The 23,249-nt window shown below is 43.9% G+C and overlaps 1 protein-coding gene across 1 annotated transcript; it reads left to right on the top strand.

Moving 5' to 3' along the window:
• Window positions 1-1,788: 1,788 nt before the first annotated feature.
• dop1b (DOP1 leucine zipper like protein B) lies at window positions 1,789-23,012 on the top strand. The gene is made up of 38 exons (XM_047600902.1): window positions 1,789-2,004; window positions 5,478-5,655; window positions 6,052-6,233; window positions 6,367-6,537; window positions 7,711-7,900; window positions 7,996-8,094; window positions 8,603-8,726; window positions 8,828-8,937; window positions 9,886-9,997; window positions 10,072-10,192; window positions 10,287-10,406; window positions 10,570-10,693; window positions 10,929-11,165; window positions 11,256-11,566; window positions 11,644-12,065; window positions 12,156-12,427; window positions 12,526-12,678; window positions 12,848-12,948; window positions 13,404-13,594; window positions 13,682-15,263; window positions 15,427-15,526; window positions 15,611-15,802; window positions 15,931-16,053; window positions 16,288-16,422; window positions 16,521-16,576; window positions 16,661-16,765; window positions 16,903-16,969; window positions 17,072-17,231; window positions 17,914-17,996; window positions 18,084-18,193; window positions 18,274-18,423; window positions 18,541-18,602; window positions 19,635-19,763; window positions 19,860-19,996; window positions 20,080-20,135; window positions 20,236-20,382; window positions 20,493-20,625; window positions 21,842-23,012. The coding sequence occupies exons 2-38, from the start codon at window positions 5,518-5,520 to the stop codon at window positions 22,097-22,099; spliced, it is 6,963 nt and encodes a 2,320-aa protein (XP_047456858.1). The 5' UTR covers window positions 1,789-2,004; window positions 5,478-5,517; the 3' UTR covers window positions 22,100-23,012.
• The last annotated feature ends 237 nt before the right edge of the window (window positions 23,013-23,249 follow it).

A 23,249-nucleotide genomic window follows, 5' to 3' on the forward strand; every position in this document is an offset into this window, starting at 1 on the left:
AACATCTGCGTTGCATTGGTCTGAGATGTGGTACAGGCAGGCTGCAAAAGTTTGCAATTACGACGGCTCCATCTACAGACCAACAACAGCATATGCAGGTTCTTAAGGATCAGCAGATGAAATGCCATTACATAACTTAACAAGATAGGACTTACATATTACATAATACATGATTTGCGAATCGTTACATTTGTCTAATATGAGGGAAAGGGCTTTGGCATAAGTCAATTAGTATATCACAGGGCTGAAACCCACGATATGTGATGGGAAGAGGAAATCAGAGATGGTAACACAGGCCTTAATGTGTGGCAGCATGGACATACTACTTGAAATGAATATGTATATACAAAAAGCAAGTATTAGAAGACAAATCGTCTTATTATCCAAATGATTAGGATTATAGTCCAGCTTGGACATATTCAGTACACTTTAGTTTTACTTATATGGTGCCAACAACAACCAAGATGGTCTCAAGATGCTTTGCAAAAGCTTAAAGTTCCCCAGAGGAAACACCAAAGAGGAGGCAGAAATGAAAAAGTCCCTTTAAATAGGAGGAAACCTTGACCAGAACTCCACAAATATGGGGCAACCCATCTCTGCTTGAGGTCGCCTGCATAGAGACAGGAAAAATGAGGACAGCAGAGAAAGGAGGAAAGGAGGGGAAGAATCAGAAGCAAGCGCATTCAAATTAACACATGCATCGGGGTAAAGCATACATGCAGCACATGTACATGATACAGCATGAAAGACTAATCCAGAACCAGCACTCAAAGAACGCAAGACATATGAATGTATATATCCTGCAACTTCCTATTTACGTGCATCTGTTCCACTGCTTCTGTGACATGTTAAAACATCTTCTATGTAAAAACATCAGGGACTGGAAACCCTAAGTAGAATCCAAACCTTTTTATAGTTGTCAATTATTTATATTATAAAAATCCTCAACATTTCAGAGGAACAGACAGCTTTTATATGGCACACCTAGTTTATACTAGTTACTGAAGACATTGCATATATGGTTAGCTAATCATATGCAATGGACTTCAGGTTAAACCAGCCAGCAGTGTGAAAAATAACCATAAAGTTGCTGATAATTGTTAAATAATGTAGCTATATATTTATTTTATAGTAGCACTGCTATGAGTGGTTCTGCAGAATAATGGAGGCAGCAAATATATATATTGCTTTCACTACTGATTCCTTTCATCCCAAAAATACAGTGATCCTACCTAAATATGCAATACTGTACTGATGAACCTATTTATGAGTTAGCTGTTAAAATGATGGCCTCTACTGGACAATTAACCATTATTATTGTACTGTATAGGCATCGATTGTGTTGTGTGAAACAAAGCAAATATAGAAAACTATTTTTTGTCCACCTTAACGAAAAAAATGGTCTGTGTTGAGTTTTAAGTTGTTATCACAGCCTATATGGTCACAATGCAGCGCAGCTTGCTAACAAATACATGGTCAAATATCTGACAGCGAGGTGAGAGGTTTGTAAACACTGCATATCCTGGAATATACCAAAGCCGGAGGCGGTGGGTTTGCGGCAAATGTCTACATCTTAGCTTCAGCGCTGCAAGAAGACAAACGTGTTTCCTTTGCCTCCGAGCGGGAGTGCAGTGTAACTTTTTTCTGTGCGTATTGACATTTCAATGACAGTTAGAAGACAAACAGTTAAGTTACTGCTTCGCATATTCCCACCTCACCCCTCCTCGCTAGCCGGAAGTGGGCCGTGCGGCCGCGCTCGGCTCTGGATCAGCTGAGTTTGAGGATCCCGCCCCGTTACGCCTGTCAACTCTCTCTCTCTCTCTCTCTCTGTGAGACACCGGGGATGGTTGACTTCACAAATACATACCCCACGACAAATAGGTCCTAATTTTCTTTCGGCCGTGTAGGCGTGGGAGATGAACCGGGAGCGCCTGGCTGTCTCCTGTTTTGAGTCCGCGTTGAAGCGAGTGCTGTCCGGCCCATCCTGTGCGTGTTTCTCGCTTGGTGAGTCATTGATGCACCTGATACTAGCTAGCTCATTCTGTTTTCATGTTGTGCTGTTTGCTGTGCACACATTTGACCTCTGTAAAATACCGTTTCAGAGTCTTTGACGCTGTGTTATATATATCTATTTTTTTTTTTTTACCCTGCCTGTGATCTGAGGTCGCGCACTTACATAACGCGCACATCATTAGGCTCCACTGATGCCACAGCAAAGGCTCTCACAGGCCGAGAGCCGTGGCGGGAGGCTGTCATTTGGCCGCAGATCGTGCTGCATCCAACACCGTCACATTAAAAGCCTGTGGTGGTGGTGGTGGTGGTGTCAGTCAGTCAGGTGATTCGCTCCACGCACGGGCTCACTGTGTGCTGTAAGCGCGTGTCCACCCTCAAAGCACACACGCCACTGAACCTGACACGAGTCTGTAAAAGTGCATGTCTTTATCACACTTGCTGTTTTGCTGGGACATACAGTGAAGGAAGTGTGAACGTGCGTTTTGTTATCCGTCGCCTTCACAATTTGTTTATCAGAGTGTCACTTCTGATTAAGCAGGGGTTTCAGAATCCTTATTTGGTTACGTAATATCAGCCATACATTTCTGGACATCACTTTTTTTTTTTTTTTTTTTATTCCAACCACTTATAGGAGTGCTGCCAGCAGCCACAAAAGCACGTGGGGAAAATATAATCCGCGAGTGAAAGGGATTTACAAATGCTGAGGTCACAAGTCCAGCATGTGCCTGGTGTGGGGGGGATGGAATAGACAATTCTGGATATGTATTTTAAAAGTAATGATGAAGAAAGTTCTTCTGTAAAATGTGTGTGTGTGTCAGCAAAAGAAACGACAAGTGTCGCAGTCACTGTATTAATGAAGTATGGCAGTAGTCACCCTCCCCAAAAAAACACAAACATGAAAGGTTCCTTACGTTGGCAGGAAATGCAGAAAAAGTTAAACTACATACAGCCACAAAAAAAGGAACAGCCACATTGAGCTGTTAGATGAAGAGCTGCTCCAGTTTTTCAGAAAGGTGATCTTTAACAGTCAAATCAGAGCTGCTCACAAAATGATGAAAAAGGACAGTTTTGCCTGACATCTTTAGTAAAACAACAGTATGTTTTTTTTGTTTTGCTGCCCTCAGAATTGTGTCGTATATTAAAAAATGCAGGGATGTAATGTTTGAGCTTCCAATTCAATATATTCGACCTCCTGTTCCAGTTTACTTTTTACATCTAATATGTTGACAATTCAAATTTGTCTTTTCACCACGTCTAAAAGCGCACAGTTCGTGAACGCGAAAAGAGGATGTGGCTTCACTGTCTTCCTGAGTTGTAAATGACAGGCCAGTATTATTGGCCAGTAATATCTTATCTCTTATATACAGTGCACTGCTATTGATACAACATGCTATTCGGAGTGAGGTGAGATATCACACACAAAAAAACAAACAAGATCTCCGTCCTGCACAACTGCAGACTTAGAGCACAGTGAGCGCACACTTTACATGCATCATAAGACCATTACGTCATTGTTACCCTTCAACAATTACTCATTCAGTCCTTTATTGTAAATTTATAAGACATCACATGCTGTTTTTCTAGGATTCAACAACCAGGATGAACACTAGTGAACGACGTATTGGACTGGGTTAGCCTTCTGTCTCCCTGTGTGATCGTACTGAAGGTCGGCTGTTGGCGGTGTTATATCACGCCACTTAATTCCTCTTTGTGCCTCCTCCTCGTGTGCGCCAGTCAAGTCCTGAAGCGTTATGTTGTGATACTTCAGAAGCGCCTTGAAGAAATCTCTTGGAATTTGACAGAACGGTTCCCGTTGATGCAAGGATCAACGGATTAGAGAGAGGTCGTCAGATGAGACTTTGCAACACATGTTTTTTTGCCTTAGCTCGAGAATTCATTACACGATTTCACACAAATGCCTAATAGGAAAAAATAAGGACAATATCCAAAATCCAAAATGTCAAATCCTGTGTCCAGTCCTACAAACATGAACTGGACAATATATGTGTCAAGTATTTTACTTATTTTACTTGAAATCTGCACAGTATTTGTTTTATTAAGAGATGCTCCATGGGTTCTCTATTTCATTACTCTCCATATACTCACGTAATTTGATGGTTCTCACATGTTCTTGGTGCTAGTGTGACTGTAAACATGCCTCTTTTTTTTAGAGTTGTCCATCATTTTCTAAATATTTCTTACTTTTTTAGTCTGCAAAATTGATTTTATGCTTTAATCTGCCTGTTTAAGCTGAACGTAAAGGAGACAGATAAACATAACAGAAGCAGCGAATGAGAAGCTTTTTTTTTTGTTGTGTATTTAGGTTTTGTGCACTGCTCCAAAATTTTCCTTCTCTCGACTTGAACATTTACGGTATTCGTCGGGCACTGTTGAGGCAGCACCATCCCGAACACGTGTTGCTGGCCTTATTCTCAGCGGTAAAACCCTCTTAGCTCAGCTGCAGGGAGTCCAGATGTCTGTGCTCCTCTAATCCCAACTTCATACTCCCCCACCCATCTCTTTGTTTAGTTATATTCAAATACGTAATACTATATGCACACAGACGACTGTTTGGGTGCTTACAAATAAGAAAGCTATACTTCTTCACTCACACATTTAGCACTTGATTTTATTTCTAATTTTGTTGCTGAAAATAAGCCTTTATTTCTACTTAAAGTTTTCCTCAGGACGATTTAAATGCGCATTGTGAGATTGACAGATTCTCAGGGGATAGATTTAATGTGACAGTGAGGGTTTGTGGTGATGAACCAGAGCAATTACTGTAATGTGACTTATAACTGCAGTGTCTCGATTTGCCGTCTCTCGGCTCATGGGTTTTGGTCGTCCAGTCTGCAAATAGTCTCAGCGCTCTGTTTCACCTTATTTTGAGGCCAAACTGGAGACTCAGTATCTGTTTATCAAAGAGACAGAAATTTCCCTCACAAGTAGATGGATACCAAAACCGTACTGGAAGCTCATGAAATGCCAATATTGCTTGTGTCTGCTGTTTGCTGTGAAAACACTAGAAGGTGGTTCTGTGTTGTCCCATTTTGCCCCGAGGAGGTTAAAAACAAATCAATCAACGCTGTTTTACATTTCGGTCAATACGAGAGCAGAGGCAGCATGGTTCCCTCTCTGTGTTTGTGCTCAGTCCTCGACTTGTTTTTCTCAGGCGGCGTACGCAGGGCCACAGAGTTTGTGTTAGAACGACTCCTCAGAAAGAGAGACAGGTCCATCGGCCAAACACTTACCGGCCATGAATGAGCGTACTTGTCCGCATTGCCTCAGACCTTGTGTATGCCAGTGAACCGAGCTAATTGGCTAATTCTGTTTGCGATAAACAAGGCTCAGAGGCGGAGGAGCACGCAGCAGGTTTCAGGCAGGCCCGACTGCTGATTTGCTTTCTGTTTTTTTTCACAAAATATGCAATTTCTAATTATTATTTTTTTCTTTTCTTTTCCCAGTCGCGTCGTGCTAAACATGCTGGGATCAGACTAACGTATCATGGATCCCGAGGAGCTAGAGCTGCAGAATGACTACCGTTACCGTAGCTATGCGACAGTCATCGAGAAAGCGCTGCGAAACTTTGAGTCTTCGAGCGAGTGGGCCGATCTCATCTCCTCCCTGGGCAAGCTCAATAAGGTACAGTGTGATGATGACCTCATGCCACAGGACATATACCGTGGTGTTTTCTTTTTTCTGTAAACATAATTTAAGGGCGTTGACTTTACAGCTGCTGTGTGTGTGTTTCGGTTCTCTGTAGATATGAGGAAGTTCTTGTTTCATATCGCCTCTCTCTCTGTGATAATACAAATGTGTTGCTTAATTCCCGTGACCATTTATTGTGGGCAATAAATGTTCCGCTGCTCCATTTACCTGCAGAGCGGATGTTGACTTTGGAGTGTCGGCGTGTTGATGCAGAGGAACTGCTCCTTAAAGTCCACAAAGAATGTGAGGGAGAGATCTGATAAACATGAAACCGTGCATTGATGAATTCTTTCTTTCTTTTTTTTGGTCTTCTTTCATTCTTTCTATCAGGCCCTGCAGAGTAACCTTCGCTACTCGCTCCTGCCCAAGAGGCTGATCATCGGGAAGCGCCTGGCTCAGTGCCTGCACCCTGCTCTGCCCAGCGGAGTGCACCTCAAGGCTCTGGAGACCTACGAGGTCATCTTCAAGATCATTGGAACAAAATGGTTGGCCAAGGATCTGTTCATTTACAGGTAAAAAAAAGAAAAAAGAAACTGACCTAAATCTTTCACTGCATCACGGAGGGCTGACCTTATTATTATTATTGTGAGTGCAGATTTTTAAGTTAAGTTTTAGCTCCTGATGAGAATGTCCTGATTTTTTCAGCTCGGGCTTGTTCCCGCTGTTGGCCCACGCAGCTATTGCAGTGAAGCCCGTGCTGCTGAAACTGTATGAGCGTTACTACCTCCCGCTGCAGAGGGCTCTGCTGCCCAGTCTTCAGGCCTTCATAACAGGACTCCTACCGGGCCTGGAGGAAGGACTGGACGTCTATGACAAGTACGTACCAGGGTCAACAACTTGTTCCTCCTAAACTGTTTTTGTGTGTGTGTGTGTCTGTGTCAGGCTGCATCCTGCTGGGGATGGCTGCTGCCATCAGGGAGTGTCATCGCTGTGGGGTGGGGTTGCTTAGTCTGGTGTGCGTGGGTGGTACATGTCTAAGTAACATCCACAAGAATGCCAGGTCCAGAAATCTCCAAGCAGAACGTTGAATTGTCACAAGATGGTCAACGTTATTCACTTCTCCGGTCATAATGTTATGCCTGATCAGTGTTACTGCACAGTATCAAAAGAATACAACAGAAAACTCGATTATTGTTTTTACCTCTAAACACACACGTTTATCGGTATTTGAACCGATATCATCCTTTTCACCTTTACCTCGTTCCCTTTCCTTTCTCATTCTGTAAATATTTACTGTGAATATTTCAGTTTCAGTTTAATCTGTCTGCTTGCTTTGTTACTTTTGCACTAACTTACAGACTAGTTTAAACAGCCAGAGGGCAAAGTAATCAGGGAACACAGAACGTGTGACCACGGTGTCATCTAAAGTACATGAAGTAGGTTCTGAGTCTCTGGAGCCCCAGAGGATCATATAATGTTTAAAACGAGCGTCTGTATTGACGGGTGTATGCGTCACTGACCACAAAACAGAAGTACGGGTAGATTTCCTATTTTATTGTTATTCATTTGTTATTTATTTGGTGAGGACTGCGAAGGTGAATGAATACTCTGTACACAAACGTGACCTTGTGTAAATATGTCGGATTTAGCTGCAAGCTCATATCCATCTGTAGTCCTCAGACATAACATAAACATACAGCATATACAAGACTTTACAAAAGCAACAGATAACTTTTCAGTACAATAAATAAAAGACAAATGTGGGTAATACTTTACAGTAAAGAAGTGCTTATCAGACGTCACACATGTCCACAGGTTTAATTAGTTTTTAACCATTTTTTGAGCTGTTTTTTTTTTAAAGGCGGCGAATGACAAACTTTCTCGAATAGTAGCTGGGAAACTTTTCCAACTCAGCCTTTGACAGACGTGGTGTTTTGACTTGTCGTAGTTTCGCCTGAACTGCACCTTACAGTCCCCTCTGGAGGCTGCTCTGCTTGTTTTATAGTTTTAAAAGTTATCTGTTCGCTTCTTCCTCTCCTTTTTGTCCAGGACGGATGCTTTGTTGGTGAAGTTGTCTCTGCTGGTGGGCCAGCAGGTCTTCTACGGTGCCCTGTGGGGCAGCATGCTGGTCACCCCCATGGTGCGACTGCCCGCTTCCGTGTTCGTAGTCACACATTTTGATCGGATGGCACCTTTGAGTCAACAAACACACATGCTCGGCTACGATCACCGTGTAGTGGTGAGTTTTCTTCATATGTATATATATATGTATAGATATACATTTACTCTGGATCATAAACTACATCAGCCGTCTGAACCTTTGTGTGCCTCCAGGTGAAGTCAGTTTGTCTTTCCCTGCAAGATTCAAATGTCTTGGTGCAGAGGAACACACTGGAAATCCTGCTCTACTTTTTCCCTTTTGCCACGTGCATGGTAGGTATCAACATGAACACGATTCTTCTTATTTTTTTAAGGCAATACCTCAAGAATCCATTTAAAGCAATCCTCGTATCAGACAACTTTCTTTGGTTTTGGTCCAAAAAATAGGTTTACTTACAATGTTGTTTTCTTTCATTGCATTAAAATCTCACGCACCATTGTTTGCTAGAGTAGTCAGAGAGGATGCACATAAATACCGAGAAAATCTGTTTTACTAGTGTTGCCATCAGGATCCCTTACAGATGATATTTCAAGTCCACGTACTTTAGTTTTTTCCTCTGTTGAGGTAATTGCATTAGATTGCAAAACACAATGTTGCTCACTCTCATGATCCAGCAATGCCACCATATTATGAGCATTAGAGGACTTAATTGGCTGAATTAAAGGTTATCAAAATGGAAAAACTGCAAATATTAGATTTAGGTTATTTAGGGAATAAACCATAATTATTTATAATATTTTTTTTATGTTGTAACTATTTTTGCTCTGTGTGTTGCTGTAGGACCAAGCCGTGCCCAGCATTGCTCTGAGAGCGGAAGACATGATCACGCTGGTGTCCTCAGCTTCTCTCACGCTGCTCCGAAGAGACATGTCCCTGAACAGACGCCTCTACGCCTGGCTCCTAGGTCCGCACCGTTCATACACGACGAATCGCAGATGGGTCAAATGAATCACTCCCTCTGTGTTCGCTCACGTATGTTTGTCTTTTATGTGTACGTGATCTCAGGCACAGACATCAAAGGAGGAATGGTGGCTCCACACCCCACGCTGTCCGCCACCGTAGAGGAGCATTCATCCTTCTACTTCAACAACTACTCTAGAGACTTCCTTGTGAAGGTAGCTGAAACGTTTATCAGTTCCCTTTTTGTTTTATTGTCCTGTTCTCGATAATGTCTCGCTTGTCACTTGTTTTTTTTTTTCAGTTCCTGATCACTATTTTCACTGCGTTTCCTGTCATATTTAACCACTTGGACACTTTTTTGTTGCAATCACCTCAGCAACGGTATCCTGTTGATGCTTTGTAACCTTCTAGAGATGAAATCAGTCTGCTGCAGAACCCATATGTCTTATCTTATCTTGGTTGCATTATTCTACTTTGGTTTTCTCTGAGTCATTGGTGGAATTGCAAAGCCTGCAGTTTAGAAATTCACATTTGATTCACCTTTATTTAATTATAACAAAAGCCTGCTGACCTAGCAGGATGTTCAGACTTGTTAAAAGGACTGTAGGTGGTTAATCACACGTCAATGTTCCTATTTGTATTTAAAGCCAGAGGAAAGAAGGTTCTGCATGTTAAACAAGGGAGAACAAGGCTGCTGGTTTGTCAAGAAATTATAGAAAATGCAAATATAACACTTGTGTTATACAAGTGTGTATAGTTGTACAATTTATAATTTTATTTACATACTCAAAATTAAAATTTGTCCTGTCTCTAGATAATATAACCCATTTACAAGCACTCTGTATTCACTTTGACTAATCCATAAAAAAACGTGTGAAAACAGCATGTTGTCATTTCCCAGGGGTTTATGCAAACATCTATTTCTCAGCTGAAACCTGAGCCTCCAGGAAATAATCCCACCTGACCTACTAGGAGACGTCTCTTGTCTAATTTCAGCCTAATTAACAGCACAAAAACAAATAAGCAGTTTTTGCTAAAGTGAAATACAAATAGCTGAGCGGGAACATATTATGCTTGTCATGTGCTTCTGTCTAAACAGTGCATTAATATGTTTTTGTCACCTCTTTCTCTTCTCCCCCATGTGTTGGTGTGTGTGACTCCAGGCTCTGATTAACATCCTCAAACAGAAGGATGTGGAAAGCGACCCGGAACATGTGATCGGTTACCTCAGGCCCTTTCGCATCATCATCAGTCTGCTTGATAAACCGGAGATAGGTACACAGCAACTAAGCAGTATAGTCCGCAGTGTAGACAGAATTGAAAATGACCTCATTGATGTTTCCGCTCAGGTCCGGCCGTCTTGAGCAGGGTGCTGCTAGAGGTGGTCCGAGCTTTCTACAGCTACTGTCGAGAGGTGCTCGGGCAGGAAGGCGTCGCCAGCTCAGGACTCTCAACCAACCAGTTAGCTAGGTGAGAGCCATAAGTGGGTCCGCTGCATGTTCGCTGTTGAATGAAACATGTGCCAACGCAAGTCTTTTTTTTTTGTTTTGTTTTCTTTAAACAGTAAAATAAAAGAGGACAAGAACACATCGGAGATCATAAAGACGATGAATATGCTCGTGAGCTCCATGAACAGCGAATACCTGTGGGAGTACATGACCCGGCTCTTCTGCACTTCTCTCGGGTATGACGCCGAATCCCGAGTTGTTATGGGGAATCTGTGATGAGTCTGTGATGGCGATGGGTGGGGGAGAAAATAGAGAAGAAGAAGAAGAATGCGTTACTCGTTTGCTTCCATATATCAGTTGACAATAATTGGCTGTTTGTATTTCTCTGTTTTACTCCAGCGACAAAGATGATCCGGCAGCATCTCCTGAGCAGGAGAGCAGTCCTCCTCCTCCTCCTCCTCCACCTCCCTCTGTCACAGAGATGTCCAACCTCATCATTTTCCTCCTTGATGTTCTTCCCCTGGTAAACAACGTATTTAAACCTAGAATATCATATTAGAAAAGAATAGTTAACCCTTTATGGGGATTCATAGAATCACTTTCTACACAAGATTGAGTCCCCTATAAAGTGTAAAGAACTTCTCAGTGAAGCAATTTGCAACCTTCAAGTACTCAGTTACAGTTATAAATACTGAAACCTAAGCACCTGAAGAACTTCCTGTTCACAAACGGCACGTTTGACATATTTTCTTCCACAGGAGCTCCATGCTGACATCCAGTCACATTTCCTCCCTGAGATGCTGGGCACCATGCTGCAGACTCTGCGCAGCCACATGGACGCGGTTTGCCTCGAGGACGTCACACAGGGACTGCGTGCGTGCTTCAAGGTCCTCAGTAAGATCCAGATGCCCGTGGCCTACATGGACGCTGAGTCAGGCTCACACACAGAGGAGATGGAGTTACAGTCACCAGAAGAGGAAAGCACAAAGACTCAGGTTAGGCATTTACAAATGTTTGCCTGTGTGGTTTTCTTTTGATATATGTCTGTGCCTCATTACATAATTTCTATTTTATATTTTATACAGGATGTAGAGAATGAAGGAGAGAAGGATGGCAGCGCCGTTCAGCTCAACGGGCACCATGAGGAGCAGGAGCTGAACCAAAACGGTGAAGATGAGACGGAACCTGCGAATGGCGTTTACCCAACTCTCAGGTCAGAAGACAGTGGATTGGGCATCAGCGCCTCACCCTCAGAGCAGCATCTGCCCCCTGGGATGAAAACGGGAGCTGCGGGAAATGAAATTACCAAAGACAGCGAAGGAGTGTGGAGAAGGGGAGGCAGTATAGACACCATGACACAGTGTCTGCAGGACATCCTGGCCTTTATAACCACAAGGTGAGCCAGTTGTGGTTGTCAGGTAAACGGTCTTCACGGGACGTTTTTATTAACTGTGATTTCACTCCACTTTTCAGATACCTGTTGGTGCAGGTGGAGGATGTCAGGGGACCCGAAGAGGAGCCCCAACCCGACCTTAGCTCCTCCCCTGTAGATCAGAAGGTTTCGTTGGGTGTCAGAGGTGGACGTGAAATCAAAGACAAACTGACTGAGCTGTTCACTCCAAATAAACTCAAAGCCCGCTCCTCTCCTGAGGCCGAGGCCGAGCCCTCGGCGGCTCCCGCTGAAAAGAAAAAGGAGCAGAGAAAGGAGCGTGGGCGTTCGGGGGGTCTGGACTGGGCGGCCGGCTACATGCCACGGGGACGGGCAGAGATCTCTGAGGCGTGTCGACAGGCTTTCATCGCCACCTGCCACCTACTGCTGGAGAGCGCCACCTTCCCTGTCTACCTAAGCGAAGAGGAGACTCTGGCTCTTCACGCAGACATGTTTGCTGAAACAGGTTAGCACACCGATGGTTGGACACATGCTAAAGTCCAGGAACAGGTTTCCACCATCAAGTAATTGATTAAAACATCTTTGTTTGTTGCAGATGGTGACGTGGACAGCCTGCCAACGTGGCTGAGGTCCCTGATGACACTCTGCTGCCTGTCCAGAGACTACAACATCCAGCACACGGCAGTGGCTTCCCTGTTGGAACTCATCAACCATTCCCAGTCCTTGGCACTGGTCATTCAGGACAAGCACAGACGCTACCAGAGCTGCGAAGCCAACCCCCTGAGTGGACGGCTGCAGATGGTCACAGTGCCACCCATCTACCCCGCCATGCTTCGCGCCATAGAGGACAGCACCGATTTCTATCAGGTTAGCGTTTACATAAAAAAAAATTAAAAAAGGAAAATGCTGTAGCCTTTAACAGTAGCATAAATTCAATATTCAATGTCTTTTTTTGTGTAACCCAGAGGGTGTCCCAGGTCCTGTGGAATCAACTGGACACAGAGCGCAGGGAGCAGCACATTTCCTGCGTGGAGCTCTTCTACAGGCTGCACTGTTTGGCTCCGTCAGCGTCCATCTGCGAAGACATCATCTGCCAAGCGCTACAGCACAAAGACAAGGTATCAACGCCTGCAGACATGCTGAACCAACAGCTTGTTCACACATTTACATTTTTTTTTTTTTGCCGTAATGGCTTCTAGACGTATTTAACTGGGACACACAAATAGGCTTAATAATAATCCGGTGAGTTGAGCAAATAAGCCAAAGTTTTGTACGTTTCTTCCCCAGGCGGTTAGACTGGAGGCTCAGCACCGCTTCACAGTCCTATGGCACCTGACCCGGGAGATCCTGACCAGCAGGACCATGTCCCTCAGTCGCTCCTTTGATCGGTTAGTACAGTTAAGATAAACGACGTCTTAAACATCTCCCGTTCTGTCCATTCCGGTTGTTAACAAAACAAAAAGTAATTTTCTCTATAGGTTGTCCCTTCTCATGCTGTTTTCTTGTTATTGCCTTTTGGCTCACAATCAATGGTATCTTAGTTAGATTTCTGTCCTTGTTAGTGACATAAGCATTTAAATAACATTCCTGTTTATCCCTTAATATAACTAGTCATATCATTTGCATGATCCCATAATGGTTGTATGGTTTCTTAGTTTGTAATTTTAATACTTTGTATGTAGTTTTTATTCTATTCTACTCTGATATGGTAACAATCTGTCGCTCTGTGTTGTCATTAAAATAAAATAAAATAATTAAAAATAGTAAAGAAGAAGCTTCAGCTTGAAAGTTTCCTTTCTGTATTTACGAAGTCTGACATTTTAAATCTGCGTGTCTCTCTCAGGTCTCTGTGTGTCGTGTTGAACAGTCTGAGCTCTACTGACGGTTCAATAAGTGCAGCAGCTCAGTGCTGGCTGGTCAGGGCTTTGTCCCTCAATGACGTTATCCGTGTCCTGGAACCCATCCTCTTGCTGCTGCTTCATCCGTCCACCCAGCGCTGCTCCATTCAGAGCATCAAACAAAATCTTACCGTTGGTAAGGATTTGACTTTTCCAAATTTGACTTTTTTATGCTTTCTCTCGTGTGTGTTAAGTTGTTATAATGCTTTTATGCTTTTTTAAGGTAACCTGAAGGTCCTCAACAACAGAAGTCGAAGCTCCACCAAAACCCTTGGGTCGTCCGCAAACGGCATGGTAGCAGAGGTCACCACCTTAAATGTCCTCAACATCGTGGACCGGGAATCCTTGTGGACAGAGTTAGAGAGCGGACCAGAGATCCTGGCAAAGCTAGATGACGCCTTAGTGGCATCGAGGAGTGAGAGTGAAGAGACGGAAGAAGAGGAGGACAGAGATGAAGAGGAGGAGGTTGAGAGCGAACACACCGAGTCCGCCGACACCAGCGGCGCCCAAGTGTCCACGGAGAACTCCAGTTCAGGCTCTGCTCCGTACCGTGGCATTGAGGACGGAGGCGTGGTCAACGGCCTGCGGAGGGCGGAGTCGGAGCACACGCAAGCGTCCGATTCACTCTCGAGTGAGGATGAAGACGATTTAGAGCTGGAGGCCATGGCCAGGTCTCGACTGTTGAAGCAGGAGCGTGAGAAGAGAGAGGCCATCGACTCTCTGTTCCGCCATGTGCTGCTCTACCCTGTGCCGGGAGGCTGGCGCCTCCTCCTCCAAGGCTTGGCACTGCTTGACAGCCTCCTGAGGAGCAGTGCTCAGTACCCTCTAGTGGACGCCCTCTCCTCCACGTCCCTTGACACGAGCTCCGCTTCGCATCTAAACCTGGTCTCTAACCTTCTGCAGCGGCACCAGCAGGCCCTGGATGGTAAAGGGTTCTACGGCGGTCTGCTGTCCCCTTCCTCCTCCCCATCTGTGCCCCCATCCCTGCTCATTGAACTGCTGGTGTCCCTGTGCCTCCAATTTCTGCGCTCTCACTACCCTTCCTACCTGAGCCTGAGTCCTCTTGACCTGCAGGGAAACAGGGAGGTCCAGGTGAAGAGCGTGGAGGTGCTGACTCAGATGGTGAAGCAACTCGGCTCCACAGTGCAACAAGAAGGCAGCAAGGCCAATCTGGAGTTCATCCGCAAGCTCCTCTCAGATTGTAAAGTGCAGCAGTATGCCCTGCTCACGCTTTCGGCATCTATGTACATCAGCCAGAGGGGAACGGACAAGGGGTCGTCCAAAAGCGCGGAGCTCCTTGATGAGCAGAGGGGCCTGTCAGAGGAGAGTCTGGTGAACCTCGAGGCAGGAGGGGGATCAGAGCAGTACCCTTTACAAATGGAATTACTCAAGCTGCTGCAGGCTCTCATAGTCCTCGAGCACCACGTGTGGCCGGGTGGGGTGGCCTCAGCGCCCGGGCCCGGCGGTCAGGCCGGGGAGCCCCGCGAATCCTCAGCGGGCAGCTCTTCCCTCGCTCGCGAGTGGCAAACTGCGGTCCTTTTCCAGCAGTCCATCAAGGCGGGCCAGTACGTCCAAAGCCACCCCATCACGGCCCAGGGCATGTTTGTTTCTGCCGCGGCCAGAGCTCTGCAGCCTCAGTACGGCTACGCCATGCACCCCCACTGGGTGTCGCTGCTGTGCACCTCGCTGCCGTACCTGGGACGCTCGCTAGGCATCATCGTGTCTCCGCTCATCAGCCAGATCTGCTTGAACTTGGACGAACTGGTGAAGCTGTACGAGCATGACGGAGGAAAGACAAACCAGAGGTACCCTGAATAAACAGTAACCTTCAGTGCTAGGTCTTGCATGATCTTTAATTATATGATAAACCTATATAACATGGGATTCTTCATGTTGGTGCTGGAGATGCTTTCTGGTGCAGTGAGGATGGTTTTGCTTATTTCATTTCTTTTCTTGAATTTTGATCAGCCTGAGCGGGAGGAAGGAGAACATAGCCCCTGACTACCCTCTGACCCTGCTAGAAGGCCTGACAACCATAACGCACTACTGTCTGCTGGATAGCAAGAGGGTAAACTGAACACACACAAAACAAACTATATACACGTCTAGTAACTATGATTATTTCATGCTTCCCTCTTTCTCCCTCTGTCAGACCCTCGTCGCCTGCGATCCTGTGGACATCCGTAACGCGCGCAATGCCGTGATTGAGGCACTGCCGCACATGCTTAATAGTATGGCGTTGCTGTGGGGTGTGGTGATGAGGGAAGAGTTTCAGAGGCGCGCAACCGACTCCGCCCAGAGCTACAAGCACACTTCTACCTCCGTCTATTTCAAAAGCACCAAGGTGTGTTTTACTATTATTAGTCATATGTAGGGCACGCAGTGTCATGCCTGCTGTCTGCGTTTGTTGATGATGCAGAATGGTTAAAAAATGTTGTGGTTTTTATTCATTTCCTATGTGTCCATGTTTAGATCTTGAGGCAGAGGATACTGGAGTTCTTGCTCCCTCTGACAGGGCAGTATGGCGTGCAGCTGATGGCTTCACTGGGAGCAGTGTGGAGCAACAGGAAGAGTAAAAGGAGGCATAAAAACAAAGTAAGTGCTGCTGTGTAGCTACAAACAAAGACCGGGTTGTATATACACACAACATTGAAACCACTGACAGGAGAAGTAAGTAACATCTTGTGACAATTCAATCAGCAGCAGTCCAGCAGGATGCAGCCTGACACAGACTCACACACATCATCATCATGTTATACTTGATCTGTGTAAGTAATTTTATAAGCTTTAGGAAACCTGCTGACATCTTCACACTCTATTCTCCTTCAGGTCTTACCTGTGCCCAGTGAGTCTCGTCTAACCATCGTGGAGTTGGTGAAATCCCTCAACACCTTACATACGGACACCGTTCTACAACTGATCAAAGAGGTGGTGAAAAAACCACATCAGCTCAAGGGAGAACAGGTACATAATCATACATACAAGTAAAAACAATCAAGATTATTTGTGATTTTTTTTTCTTTTAATCCAATTTTCTATCTATCTTTTTTTTTCTTCACCAGAAGTCAGCATTGGTCGATATACCCATGTTGCAATTCAGCTACGCCTACATCCAGAGGTAAGTGGAGGAACACAGTGCAGGTTGACTTAATATATTTCTTGAAATTCTCACTCTGATGACAACCCCTTGTTTTGTTTGCAGTATTTCAGCTCAGGCTCTGCAGGAAAACGTTGCTCCTCTACTCAGTCTGTTACGGGAGTCTGTGCAGCTCAACCTGGCCCCACCCGGACACTTCCTGCTACTGGGGTCAGTTCTCATCCTCACTCTGTTGTAAAACATGTTTATTAATTCCATGTTAGAAGGTGATTTCAAACGTAGTTTGACCTTAACAGAAAAACGACTATAACGACATTTAATTCAACATGATGTAACACGTCTTTCAGAATCCTGAATGATTTCGTCAGTCGACTCCCAAACGTGGACAGCAAGAAGGACAGTAAAGATCTGCAGGTGAGAAGCAGCATCGTGTTACCATTTGCAGATGTCTGCTAAGTTGTTGGTTGAGAGCCGACAGGATGCTGTGGTGATGTTAATGGTTCGATCGTTATGCAGGAGGTGACTCAGCGGATCCTCGAGGCGGTAGGAGGCATCGCCGGTTCATCTTTAGAGCAGACCAGCTGGCTCAGCCGCAGCCTGGAGGTCAAGAACCAGCCGCAGGTTTGCCCAGAAGCAGAAGAACCTGATGATGCAGACATGGATGGAGACCACTGTGGTAACTGTCAACATCTATGTCATGTAATAGTGTCACTTCCTCAATCAGATGCAGAACAAATCGCTCCTCTTGCCATATAAACTACTGTTGCTATTATTAGGCTCAGTATTCCTGTGAATGGACATACACTACCAGTCAAAAGTTTGGAGACACCTTCTCATTGAACTAAATGAGAAGAGTGTCCAAACCTTTGACTGGTAGTGTACATAAAAGTAGAGCTCTGCCCATTGACTATGGAAGCACGGTGGGAAAAACAGATGCCACCTGTTTCTGTTAAGAGGGTCAGTCTGCTGACTTTAATCTACAACATTTAAACTATGTGCCAGACGTATGATACAATTATGGGCTTCAAACTGAGAGTGAAAGAAAGAGAACGTTGTGGACAGAAATGGATTCTGTCATGTAAACCTGAGCTTTGAATGAAGTAACTTTGCACCTCGGAGAGAGTTTCAGTCACTGTTCTTCTGTGTAATCAGAATCAGAATAAAAAATAAAAAACTTTATTTATCCCAGACGGGCAATTACACATCTGGGCATGGTGATAATTCAGACTGTACAGACTTTAATGCTTGTCCTATACGGCGACACAGTCAGATGGTTCTCCCATTTTACGCCGTTCAAGTCAGTGTAGCAGTAAAAAAAACTGAGAAATAACTTTCACTTATGTCCCTCTCCTTGTCAGAGTCAGCGGCCCAAGCCAGCACCATGGTCTCCTCCTCTGCTCCCTCAATTTACAGCGTGCAGGCTCTTGTGCTTCTGGCTGAGGTAGGATGGATGTTGTGTATTTACTGTTCTAATCCATATACATGAATGAGCAATAGGTGCTACTTAACACACGTCGTCTCCGTGTAGATCCTGGCACCGCTTCTGGACATGGTGTATCGCAGCGATGAGAAGGAGAAAGCGGTCCCTCTCATCTCTCGCCTCATGTACTACGTGTTCCCCTACCTGAAGAACCACAGGTGACTGCCGCTGTCGCACGGCTGCCTCCATGTACGGCGTCGGTCTTTTGGGGTTAACTTGGGGATCTCCCTTCTTGCAGTGCCTACAACATGCCCAGCTTTGAAGCGGGCTCCCGGCTGTTGAGCAGCCTGAGTGGGTACGCCTACACCAAAAGGGCCTGGAAGAAAGAAGTCTTCGAGCTTTACATGGACCCCCTCTTCTTCACCATGGATGCCTCCTGTACACACAAGTTAGTACATTTGGATTCTCAAACCAAGTGTAGAGCATTATTACGATGCTTAAACAGTATTACACGCATGACTTTGACATCATCAAATGTCTGTTGACTTACTTGTGTTGTTTTTAGCTGGAAATCCATCATTGATCACCTGCTGACTCACGAGAAGACCGTGTTTAAAGACCTCATGAGTGAGTATGGCCTCTAAGAAACGTTTGATTCCGTAAAGCATAGGTCTTCAACAGGGGGTCCGCCACCCTTCGGGTGTCCACGGCGGTACTGCAGGGGGGGTCGCAAAATTTTTGGTTGATAAGATTTTTTTTTTATATATTTTTTTATATTTTCCCCAACAAATATAAATTTCTTTAAATACACATTAACATGAATCTAACATATTTTATAAATGGAGGCAGAAGGTGAGAGCTGAGACCTGCCAATCTAAGCCTCCTGTACACAGTAGGCCCCGCCCCTATTGCTGCTGAGCTAGTCACAAAATGGATCGCTTAGTTTTATTATATATATATATATATATATATATATATATATAATATATACAACATATATATATACATAATACATTATATATTTATATATATATATATATATTTATATATACACTATATATTAACATATATACATATAATATACATATTATTGTTATATTGTATATGCAGTACTCTGCAGTATACATATATATATACATATACATATGTATATGTATGTATATATATATATGTATATATATATATGTATATACTGCAGATGCACAGCCACCCTACTATCGCACGTTTGAAATTAAAAAAAAAAAAAAAATGGATATTTGAACCTGTGTATTATTTGAATACCTTAATATTGAATGCAAATAATAATGTATATTTAGAAATAGCACTAGGCCCAGTTTAATATAGAACACATCTAGTAGGTAGGGGGTCACTACTTTATTTCTATTCAGACTGGGGTTTTTGGCCTTAAAAAAACGTTGAAGACCCCTGCTGTAAAGACATTATTGCAATCTAAAGATAAAAGCTATGCTAAGATAGAGAAGGATTTTATGCATTTATTTTTTGAGTCTGAAGAAAGTCAAATGACTGTATAGGGATACACGATCAGCCTTGTAAAGAAAAGCACATCATTTATTTTCAGATCATTACAGTAGTTTACAATTCCACATAAATGCTTGTTTAATATTGTCTTTCACAAATCTTCCTTTATTCCTGCTGCAGGCATGCAGAGTGGCTCCCTGAAACTGTTCAACAACGTCGACCAGAAGCCCATGCTGCTGAAACGCCAGGCATTCGCCATGTTCAGCGGTGAACTCGACCAATATCATCTCTACCTGCCCCTTATCCAAGGTGGGAGGGGTTGTTACTTGATATTTATGTGATTGGATTCATTCTAGATTTAAAAACAGACCTTGACGCTGACTGTGACCTTCCCCTTACGTTCAGAGCGCCTCACTGAGGTTTTGCGGACGAACCCGAGCCCCGCTGCCTCGGCGCAGATGTTCCTGATGTTTCGGGTTCTCTTGCTGCGGATCTCGTCCCAGCATCTGACGTCTCTATGGCCTATAATGGTCACAGAACTGGTGAGATCCAGTCTTCTGGCGGTTGCTTTGATACAGAGGGTCAGTTTTCTGTAAGTTCTGTTAATTTCAATTTCCATTTCCAGATTCGCACTTTCACACGTCTGGAGAAGGCTCTGCAGGCGGATAAAGACACCTCAAAGTGAGTTAATTCACAGTTGTATTTCACTGACGCCCAGTTGAAACTCTCATGTTGAATATCTTGTTACATTTTTTTTTTTGCCTCCTTATGTGCTACCTAGACTGGCTAAAGTGGTACGTGGAGCCCTGGACAGGACCAATACACTAGTGAACTTCTCACAGTCAGAGTTGGACATGTACCTGTCAGCCTGCAAGTTTCTGGACACCTCCCTGGCTTTCCCTTCAGAGAGGATACCACTCTTTCAGATGTAAGAGCCTGAGTCGCACGAACCCATGCTTACATTCGAAATTAGATTAGGTATCGACTGGTTAATTTGTTTTCTTGTCTGTTTTATGTAACTGTCTGTTCGACTTGCAGGTATCGCTGGGCATTTGTCCCTGAGGTGGATGTAAACCGCTACAGCGGTCCAGAGACGGCGCTGATCGAAGGCGAGCAGGAATGCATACCACATGTTGTTCGAGTGGTGGAAGGGATCCAGCAGCGCTATGGGGTAAGTTATTGTTGTTTATTATGTGTGTATGTATGTGTGTCAAAACTGCCTCACAATGCAGAGCGTTGTAGGGTCAAGAGTCATGTTGATGTAAAGCTTGAAATAAGCACAGGACTCACTAATCTGCACTTGCTAACATATGGGTATCATTTGCATCGTGGCAAATAAGGCTGCACAGTTAATTGAATTTTAATCGTGATCACGATTTTGGCTGCCACAATAAAATCGTCTGCGATATTTACATTTATAATGCACTAGTGCAAATCGAATCAAGCGGTTTCTCAACCTGTAGTCTGCCGAACCACCAGGGGGCGAATGCAAGGTTTAGGCATCAGTAAGCTGCCTAAAACGAGTGCGCCTCTGAGCGGGAGCCTCAAGTTACACGGTGTACTGACAAGGACTTGTTCTGGATTCAGGCCGAGTGAAGTGAAACAAGTTATATGCAAAGCGTGCAGCTTTGCATATAACTTGTTCAAATCTGTTCACACATCTAAAATCAGCATCACACTCCAAAGTACGTCCGTGTCCATCGGCAACCCTGACAACAGGTTTTTATTTTTAAGAATTTATTCTAATTTAAAAGTTAAGGTTTTGCACTGAAAACTGTTCGAACATTGTTTGTTTAAACGTAGTGCAATAAAAATATAGACGTTTGCTTTAACATGATGAATAATTGTGTAGCCTTAAAGGCAAGTTCAAATCAAACCTCATGTGAGTGTGAAAGCTGCTTTAGTTCTTTTACATAGAGTTAGAAGAGATTAACTCAAAAGAGGCACCAGCCTCATCACATGTGCCAATGAGCTGCAGCGATAGCCACATCTATGACAAAATAACATGTGTATGTGTTACGGTCCTACAACATGATTCTATCCTAATAAAGTTGGTGGAGTCCTGTGTCAAATTTATATTGATTTAAAAAAAATTATAAATAGTTAATAGATGTCTCACACCATGGCTCAAAAATTAAGACAACGTGTCGTTCCTCAAATGGCCACAAGGAGGCTCCAAAAACAAGTCAGTGTTAATATTAATAAGAAATAAGTTACAGCCTGGTACATAATGTCTCTTTAGATATTTCCCTATATTTGTCTCACCCACTTGCCTCAGCTCCACTCACGCTCCACCTCTATGGCCATTACTGAATTGGCCAAGAGTTATTCAGGTCTGTGCCGCCCACACTGAGCTGTGATTGCAATGTCTTCTCCTGTCCTTTCAGACCCTGAACGGGCTGAGTGAGGAATCCTCCACGGAGCCCTTGCAGTTCCCCCTCCTCACTGAGCGCTCCCTGTCCTCCATCACCCAGCTGTTGCCTTTCCTGCGCACCCTGTGCTGCTCCTTCCAGGGCCCTCCAACCAACGGCCACCCTATGGCCCACTTCCCCGTAGCGGACTACCCACCAGCCAGTTCACACATGGTCCTGAGGAAGCTGGAGCACATCACTGAAGAAGAGTTCCTGGACCCCATGCAGAGCTGAAAGCTCTGTCGTGACGTTTTCATGTGCAGCCATAAAAGTAGAATACCTAACATGGGCACACCCAGTAATAATGTTGTATTGTGAACTAGAAAAAAAAAAAAAGGAAATCTTTTGGGAATCTGCTTTTTAATGTTTTACTTGTTTGATCTTCACATCAGTACATGTACCGCTGAGGTGCTCTCACACTGAATCTATACTGGAAAAACAAAGGGACTTCATGGTAGTTCTTCCCTATGGGCTTTTTTGATATTTGAAAAATGTGGTATGTTGATGAAAAATGACAGGGAAATGCTTTTTGTTCTCACTTGCTTTGAGAGCGTTGTCTCACTTGCGAGTTGTTCGCACACTGGGATTGTGACATAGAGTCTTCTCTCTTCCTTTACGTGGTATTAAAGACTAACATGTTACCATTAAAACCCTCCATTCCTCTGCTATTGCTTTTATAAGGCATGCACCTTATAATAATGATAGTTCCAGTAAAGATTTATTTGGTTTGACGCCAAATAGCAGATTAACTGTGAAGACCCGTATTAATGATTGTTGATGTTCTTTTCCATATGTCTGGTTCTACAGCACGACTCTGACTCAGAATGTAAAGTCCAGACGTCTTTAAATTATGTTAAGAGTTTCAATAGTACATTACTGAATGTTCTCCGTGCACACCAGGAAAAAAACCCTTTCTGTTAATGGCTGTGCCTCGATGTAATAATACATGCTTGCAGACTTCGGTGTTGAAGGGAAATGTCTTTGTAGTTCTACGTGGATGGTTTTTACAACTGACCTCTGTCTTTTTTTTTTCTTTTTTTTTTCATAATGCTGAATGTTTAAGTAAGTTATTTTTGGATGTTTAAAGGACAGCGTCAGGTTTTGCTTAAGCAAAAATAAGACTCATTAAATTAAACATGAAACTTGAGTGTTGTTTTTTTTCCTTTATAATAACACTTGCATAATGAAATAAGTTGAATTTAGAAAACACTGCAACAAGTTATTAGACAATCTAACTTAACTGTACCGATCGGGCCGTAACATTATGACCACCTTCCGTATAATGTGCCTCTAAAACAGTTTTGACTGATCAGACTAATGGACATGGGTCTTCTGAGTGTCGGTGTATGGCTACAGGACAGTTTTAGTGGGGGGGCTTTGGGTC

Source organism: Mugil cephalus, chromosome 12 (genome assembly GCF_022458985.1).
Source record: "Mugil cephalus isolate CIBA_MC_2020 chromosome 12, CIBA_Mcephalus_1.1, whole genome shotgun sequence".
NCBI lineage: Eukaryota > Metazoa > Chordata > Actinopteri > Mugiliformes > Mugilidae > Mugil > Mugil cephalus.

Excerpts from the sequence above, each read along its gene's own strand:
- dop1b (XM_047600902.1), top strand. The coding sequence starts at position 5,518 with ATGGATCCCGAGGAGCTAGAGCTGCAGAATGACTACCGTTACCGTAGC. Across the intron at positions 10,193-10,286 it reads TCAACCAACCAGTTAGCTAG|TAAAATAAAAGAGGACAAGA; the intron begins GTGAGAGCCATA and ends TTCTTTAAACAG. Across the intron at positions 19,764-19,859 it reads CTACCTGCCCCTTATCCAAG|AGCGCCTCACTGAGGTTTTG; the intron begins GTGGGAGGGGTT and ends CCTTACGTTCAG.